The sequence below is a fragment of the Pleurodeles waltl genome, chromosome 3_1 (assembly GCF_031143425.1).
Source record: "Pleurodeles waltl isolate 20211129_DDA chromosome 3_1, aPleWal1.hap1.20221129, whole genome shotgun sequence".
In the NCBI taxonomy this organism is placed as follows: Eukaryota; Metazoa; Chordata; class Amphibia; order Caudata; family Salamandridae; genus Pleurodeles; species Pleurodeles waltl.
In genome coordinates this window covers 185,087,908-185,096,386 of record NC_090440.1, presented here as the reverse complement: position 1 = coordinate 185,096,386, position 8,479 = coordinate 185,087,908, and the positions used below count along the sequence as shown (strand labels likewise).

Below are 8,479 nucleotides of genomic sequence, written 5' to 3'. Positions count from 1 at the left end.
TGGGGAGTCCATAGCCAGCTCAGGTGAGGGGTCTAAGCCAATGGCTGAAGAGAGGCCTTGAGATCCAAGACAGGGCTGATCTTGGTCACCAGGAGGAAAATACTCTACAGGGTCAGAATTTTTACAAAATATTTTATAGGGGCGTGCTCTATAAACCTCCTCTTCAAGAAACCTCTGTCTCTCTCTGCAGGTTGAATCTAATGCTTGACGGTAGGCTGTGGCACCAAAGGTGTTGCGTCTGGAGCCAGTCAGCAGTGGTGGAGCCAGCAGAAGCGGGGGCTGCCCTGTCCAGGACATCAGCTATGACACTGAAAAGCAGAGTGCTGCATCAAAGCAATGTGGCAAAGGCACCAGTACTGATGGTGCAGCGCAGAAGTTCATCAACTGAAAAGGCATGAAGAGTGGAAGACGAGACGGGATCATTGGGCACAAAGGTGTGCCGGATGGCATCAAGGCCTTGATGAAGAGGGAATACATTGCATTCAGGAACATTGCCGGGTCCGATCCCAGAGCTGGGAACTCAGGAAAGGCCAGGGCTGGCATCAGAGGCTAGACAGATAGATGTGCCAGCACCAAAGGCTCCCAGAATGAGGGTCAAAATGAATGCCTATAGAAGGTGCAGAGCTGTGCAGAGGATCCATTGGTTTCAAGTTGACAAGCTCCGGTTTAGAGAATGAAGGTCCTGTGGGAGATAGAACAATGAGGAGACTACTTACCTCTGGAATGCTTCTACTCCTTCCTCTTCTTCTTGGCCGAAAAAGAAGAGTGGGACCGGTACTGAAAATACTTCTGGTGTTGGTGTTTGTGCTTTGCCCGGGCCATGAAGAGTTTTGCCTCCTCCTCCTTGATGGTCTTGGCATGCATGCTGAGGCACGAGAATCTGGTCTTCCAGTCGAGGTCAGACCCCTAGCACCAAAAGTAGATGGCTTGGGGGTATGTAATGGACATCCATCATAGTCCATACAGTGTTTAAATCCAGAATTTTTGAGGAGACACAGTGCTGCTTCCCAATTTAAATTTCGTGAGGAAATTTCCTCAGAGAGTAAAGCTCTGGATTTGTGTAGAAGGATGGAAAAAAGGGAACCAACGTCAATGTGCCAGGACCAGGGTTTTATAGTCTTGGTGGTGTCGCCCATCACTTCTGGTGCAGAGTCCAGTGCTTTATACCGGCGACTTAGTTGCTTTTAAGATTTCAGGATCCAGTCTGTCACCTGGATGTTGTTCTATAGGTGAGGAATCTGCAGGTAGAAGTATCTATCAGAAGCCTAATGTCTAACATTTAGATTTATTGTGTTCGTCTGGCAAACATACTACAAACCCTAGGATGGTCTGAGTTTCCAGATTTTGTGTGATACAATGAATAACATCAATATTCCACTCCCTTGAGGTAATTCTCAAACGAACTGTAAAGCAGCAAATAACAGCATTCATTGTGGACGAAAAAGCAACCTTTTTCTGATCGTTCGATGAAGTTCAGCTTACTTTACAGTCTGGAAATTCTGTCAAATGTTTAGCTTTACTTTTGTGCCATTTTTTCTGAAGCACAAGCAGTGCAGATGTTGTAAAAAGAATTTAAGGCATAGTCTGTGTTCTGAGGCATTTTGGATTTCAGAATGTGTGATCACAAGTCTTTCCAGTATGGTTCAAACCGAAAGACTTGAAACACAAGTTGCAGTATTCTAAACAGAACATTAGATTGAAGAAGATGCAGTTCATATGATCAACAACACAAGCTACAAACGAATTGTTTTGTGCAGGGAAAAAGGGCTGTTTAGCAGTGGTTGTTCATTTCATTCTACAACTATTCCTTATATGACACCGGAGTTAGGTGGATTTAATCCACAACTCCCATCTTGTATAGACTTTAACGTGATATCTATCTGGTGAAACTAATATTTTTACTGAGTTACGTTAACTCCAGTCATTTAGCATATGCCTCTAAATAAAACAGGCAGCCCTGGTGATGCCCAGTGACTATTTCCGTAGAGTTAACAATGTTGACTAACTAAGGTAGAATGAGGTGCAGTCCATCCATTCGCTCAAACCACCATAAAAATGTCAATTTCGTTTGTACCTTGCACCCCTCATCTGTGAACGTATATAAATGTTTATACACCTAGGTGAGTTCATTACATTTGTTAATTTCCTGATCACAAACACTCTGCAGCACCGCAGATTAATTATTGCATGTATTTCCTGAAATGATAATACAATACCTTAAAAACTAGTCTGCATTATTATTTTTACTTTAGAACAATATAAACTTTTCCGATCAAATTTAAGTTGGTGATGTGCACATTAGAAATACTACAAACTATCCTTGAAATGTAGCCACTCGGTACGAAAGCAAAACTCTGACAACGGTCCATATGGAATGGTTTTATTACACATATACTCTGACCACTGGCAGCATATACGGGAATAGAAAGCAGTGGGAAGGGATGGGCAGGTCGCTGGAGACTGCATGCAAACATTTCAACAAAGAAACACTTGTCCCTCAAACGAGGATTTTTTTTTTTTTTTTTTTTTTTTTTTTTTTAACATTTTTGCAACAGGTTTTTTGCTGTCTTTTACAATAAAAAATGATTCGTACTTCAGTAAAACCCAAAACATCCATTATTATTATTTCTTTCTTGATTTCAACGAAAACAGTAAAAAATAACACAAGACAAAAGAAACAAAAGTTAAAAAAACAACCCAAAAACACAATGTGGAACTAAATTTGGATCGCCTGTGGTGATCACATTCTGCCTTAGAGAAGGGCGCCTTGATTGGGGAAATACTATAGTCACCTCGCAGGTTCTTTTGAGTGCCAGTCTGATCTCACGTCACCTGTACCTGATTATGTATGGTTCACCAAGGTGTGATTAACAAAGCACAGAACAAAAGACACTGGTATGCGAGGGAAGCGATGGGTGCAGAGGAAAAATCGAGTATGGGAGGGTGAACGCGTTAATGAGTTAGGGAGTGAAGGCGGAAAGCACAACCACACAAGGAGTGGGAGACTGCAGGCTCCTAGGACAGATGGTGCAAACGTATTCTTATGTGGAAGAGAATTACATGTCTAGAGCTTCGAAGCGCCAAGTATGCAGCACAGATTGCACTGTAAGCACTACTTTATCTCTAGCACATAACGTTTGCTTACTGTTGTTCGAGATCTACTGGCTCTGTGCATACATGACGTTCATTAAAACATGCATTCAATTACTGGCAAGGCTGAGAGTGGCGCGGGGGGCCCAAGCCTCCGTAATGTGGAGTAATGGTTGACAGGAAGACAATAGTGTTTAGCCCCCTCCTTCTCACCTCCTCCTAACCGCTAACACATCAAGAGAAACTTCAAAGAATGTTAGAATTTTCTTTCTGGGGAGATACATGAATTCCCTTGGGTGACTTATAAACATAATCCTGCACTGCCATTACAAACTTGAACACGGCTGCTGCAACCCCCCCCCTTCACAGCAAAACACCCAAAATCATACAAGGGTGCAGGTTGAAGGTCCCTAGGATCTGAGAGACAATGTGCAACACCTACCCTGCAGATGGGGGCACCTTTAGCTCTGACAATATACTTGAACGCTGAGACCCCTGATTTCATAAGCTGAGTTGTACATCAAAGCAAAACCTTCGAAACCATGCACAATAAAAAGCACGAGATATTTACAATTTAAAGATTCTGCTCAGAAGCGACAGGACGTAAAAAAAAAAAAAAAAAAAAAATGGAAAAGAGGAAAACATTTCCTCTTATTTACCTTAAGGAAGAAGCCTAATCCATAGTTAATCAATAGTTCTGGAAGCCAGCACACCCTTACTAAACAAACAACCCCGAACTTAAGTTTGAACCCTGTCCAGAAAAGAATACAGCAAACATGAGGGAGGAATGAATTTATACTGACAAAAATCAGAATTTCAAGCCATGCACTTAGCTTAATCATTTCCCTTTTAAAACATATTTCAGCAAAGGACCTTTCTCAACACACCTATTGCCTAAAAATCAAGACACAAGTCTTTCACTGAAAAGGTATTCTTTGGCTACTATTTCATCCCCCCCCATCCATCAGGCAAAGACTTATCCTTTGTGCTTCACCAGGACGTCAGCAGTAACACGCTCTTGCCATTTACCGGTAATGTCTCACAAGTGCCCCTTCCACCCCCACACACTCGCCTAACAGGCTGCTGCACTCTGTAACCCTAGTTTGCCTCTTCTTGTGAGGGGCAAATGGATGTCAGACTCCTTGAATAGCTTCAAATAGCACAGTCGATGAGACACTGAACCTTCCATAGTCAAGGTACGGGGATTTTAGAGGCTTGGAGCAGAACATAATAAGGTTAGTTTTGAAAACAGCAAACGACGGTCTCATCTGCCCATGCTACAATGGCTTCAGCTGTAAAAGAAAATACATGTTAGTAACGGGATTAGTTTTCAGCTCTTAATAATCAATTAAAATGGACCAGCAACTTTGAAACTAGCAATAACGACCAAAGGGCCAGCCTTGGCTGTTTACAAATACCATACTGGCTGACTTGCACTTAGTCCAGGCTGGAAAAAAACACTACCGAGTCCTTGATGTTCACGTGAAGGTAAGCTCTGCCAGCAGTATACAGCCGCAAATCTCCCCGGCTCCCAAACGTGATAAGGGGGGAAATAAACGTGATTGATTAGATATTCTTTTCCAGGGTTGACAGGAAAATGTCCTTTTAACAATTGAAACCCTACCAAGTGGGAGATGGTGAATAATAGGATTTCTAATGAATAAAACAAATATGTTGGTGCTTGAAGGGCTCCCATTCATTCGCCGTCTCCCTTTCTCACCGAGAAAGATATGAAAGTAGCTTTTCCCTACAATGCACTTGTAATGTAATTTCTTTGAATACCTGTTCCATCAGCGGAGTAGTAAAAGGGGTTAGGTATGTGGGGATTATACATTCTGAATGCTGCAGCCAAAAGCGTGAAGTGGAATATAATGTGTGTTTGGGGGTGGGGGGGAATCGAGAGGTGTTACATGTCCGGGAACTGCAGGATATGTAAGGTTTAAGGCAGAGGTTGGGAAGGGCAAGCTGATGAAGAAATGCCAGGACAACCAGGGAGGCGATCAGGGAATCTTTAGATATGTGCAGTTCAATATGCTTGTTTCCCTAAGAGTCCTTTTGCATCGATGCCAGAGCTCCTTTTACGCTCAGGTATCTCTTAAGTCTGTTGCTTTCAGGTCCCATCTTCTCTTTTCTTCCCTCACCAGTGAGGATAGCAAGGTCTGATGGAGAGGGGAAAAGTCTCCGAAGGAAGGGCATCCTGGACCCCTCTCACAGATAAGACTCCTTGGCTTTGATCTGTTCTAGCTGTTCCCGTAGTTTTCTGAAGGTAGGTCGCATGTGGGGGTCCAAGTTCCAGCACTGCTTCATGACCTCATACACCACGTGGGGACAACCATCAGGGGACTCCATCTTGTACCCTTTCTCCACCCTTGGCACCACATCCTTTAGGGGCTAAAATATGGAAATAAAAGGAACATCAAAGTTAATCAATATCCTGTAAACCTTTCTCTTCTACCAGTAGCAAGGGGGGCACAGCAATCTCACTAAGGCTAAAGCTGACAAATGTATTCTCGATAAAATACATTCATCTAACACTCAGAATATACATGTATACATAGTGAAGAAAAGGCTACCTTGATTTATCCTACATTGTAGATGCGAGTCTCATAATCTGGTAAACTAGACCCTAGAATTCTGCTTCCACCCCATTCACTTTCAGCACTCTCTAAATTCAAACTAAGTGATGTGCTCAATCATTTCTAACATTCTCTCCAAAATAGACGAGATGTCACTCTCTCACCCTAGGGCATGTTTTTTCAAGTCACTGTATCACCTAGACATTCTACCCACACAACTGTCTCCATCACTCCCAGAACAGAGCTGCCAAACTCACAGAATAATGCTTACTTTCAAGAACAGGGATTCAGTGCCAAACCGCAATAGACCCTACACCGGTTCCCACTGAAATTCTGAAAGTTTATAAATAATTTAAGATTCCCTACTTTGTCAAGGTTACCTTGGTACTGACCACTCTTAACTGCACTTCCAGATCCATCATTGGGAATTCGCCATTGCCAGTTCCTAAGGTAATGAAGTTATTTTTCACTTCATTGGATAGATTTATGCACTAGAGTGGCGGTATTTGGACGAAGAAATCCCAACCGTGGAAATCTATGCTTTGTTAGCCCACAGTCACCCACCTCCTGAGCTTCAGGAAGAAGATGGCAAACTCAAAATAATCTTGACTATTTTATATATTTCCATTCTGTCTTTTTCCCTCTTCCTGTGGGCCTACCCTGTCAAAGGAAGAATACTACAATACTCCACAACAGCAAATATTTAGTTGTTAATAAGTGGCACGGATTGACAATATACGCATTCCTGTTTTAAGCTTGGCTCTCTATTGACATTAAGAAAAGACTAGTTGCATACATTCATTCTCTCCATCTAAATATGACTCTTTCCATTCCTGATTGATCGCAATACATGGGCAAATCAGGCAACATAATGAAGCAAACAGATGTTACTGAGTGAGGGAGCTGCTTTGATGTGACATACGTTAGGCTAACTCTACCAACAATGCAGCCAATGTGAATCTATCCCACCCTCAGTACCTCATGTCTCAGATACTGTTTTTATTCAATTGCTTTATGTTTTACCATTAGAGTTGTATATTCTCAGCTTCCTCTAGCCGCACAAAGGCCCTGCACTGCAACGGGCTGGGCTGGTGTGCGATCAGCACATGAGCGCAAGCACAAACTTCTGCTTGCCAGCTTACGGGAACTGCGGCGCAGGCCCGCTCCACACCAGCACAGAAGGGGATGGTCTCCCCCCACCCCTTCTGATTTTGGCAAGACCTCTGTTGCCTAAGGCCTGCACCATGGAGGAATTGTGAGATGCTCCCTATACCCTGTAGGGGAAGCTATGGGGACTGACGGGGCCGCCGGGCCCCAGCATGCAGGCCGCACTGTGCTGGAGAGCTTGTAACTGAGTGAGGGAGCTGCTTTGATGTGTCATACATTATGCTAACTCTACCAACAATGGAGCCAAGTTGAATCTATCCCACTGTCAGTACCTCGTCTCTCAGATACTGTTTTTCTCTGATTGCTTTATGATTTACCATTAGAGTTGTATATTCACTACTCACAGCTTTCTCTGGCGCACAAAGGTACAGTCTCAAACTCCTATATCCTAAAAGCTTTCCCTCTTTTACTCATAGTGGCAGGTATGTCTAGCCACGCCGTCCCCAAAGTTCACTCTAGCTTCTTGTAGGAGGATGGGCTTGTCTCTGTCCTTGTTATATTCAGACGTTTATCTAACCCACATGTAAAAGGATGGATTCAAGTGCTCCTATCTGAGGTCCATTAGCTAACATAACAATGGCCATGTCCATCATTCAATTACAGAATTCCCTTGATTTTGTACAGATATCTTGCCTCTCATTAGATAATGTATATTTGTACGAAGAATTGTCTTATTGCCCACAGCCCCAAAATATCATCAATACGCAGCTCACAGGACTCATCCCTCCATTTCTCATATTCACAACCAATTGCACTTTCTAGTCTTAGCACACACTTAATTTGTAGATAGCATTTTGCAGCCACAATGTTTACTCTCAAACAAGAATCAAAATAGTTAAAAATTAGAACATGAGTTAAATATGTCTGTCATACTTACAATTCGAGGGTAAGGCACACGTCCGAAAGAGTAAATTTCCCACAGCAAGATTCCAAAGCTCCAAACATCAGATTTTGTTGAGAAATTCTATAAAATAAAATAATACAAGCATAAAACTTAATGGTAATGCTAGCTTCTGAGACAAGGACAGTGTTTACCAATTAATAGTGCACCTCATCTACGGGAGGGCGACCAATAAATTTGTATTCCCTCAATGCTCTTAGCTGATCAGTGCCTCATTGCTTCTGTTTTATTTAAAATCCTGAATCCATTTTAATTTGTTAATTAGCTCTAACATGCCTTCTTCTGGGAAGCATTAGCTGGCTTAAGTAGGTGCCAAACTTTTCAAATACTTTAGCTACAAAAGAACTGAGGGGAGGGGGTGAAAGTCCTCCATTTACAAGAGTACACATATACCACACTTTTATAGCAGTTGGAGAAGCCAGGGAACACCACAATTTTTACTACTCTTTCCTTAGTAAAATTGTATCCTGACACCACACCTCTACTTCAACCACTCCACCTTTAGTGATGAAGGACCCTCCCAAAGATATACCTATACACTTTCATCACACCATTAGGAAATGGCTAAAATTCGGTAACGCATTATCTGGTGGAGAATCTATTTAGCTGCAGATTCCTTTGAATTTCCCCAGGCGTCAGTCTCGATCTGGAAAATTTCGCTTGAGCAATCTGGTCATGCGTGTATGCCCTCACTTGTAATATAATGCACCCGGCCTTAGGGTTGAAGGCATGCTGTAGGGGTGAC

General features: G+C 42.6%; 1 protein-coding gene across 3 annotated transcripts in view; it reads right to left on the bottom strand.

Annotated features, from left to right (window-relative positions):
• Positions 1-2,539: 2,539 nt before the first annotated feature.
• The window catches only part of CSK (C-terminal Src kinase), a 507,465-nt gene continuing 501,525 nt past the window's right edge, over positions 2,540-8,479 (bottom strand). For all 3 annotated transcript variants that reach the window (XM_069222133.1, XM_069222134.1, XM_069222135.1), the window contains 2 exons: positions 7,711-7,797; positions 2,540-5,481 (listed from right to left, as the gene is read on the bottom strand). In XM_069222133.1, coding sequence (XP_069078234.1) covers positions 5,299-5,481; positions 7,711-7,797 — 270 coding nt within the window. In that variant the 3' untranslated portion in view covers positions 2,540-5,298. The remainder of the gene's footprint in view (positions 5,482-7,710; positions 7,798-8,479) is intronic.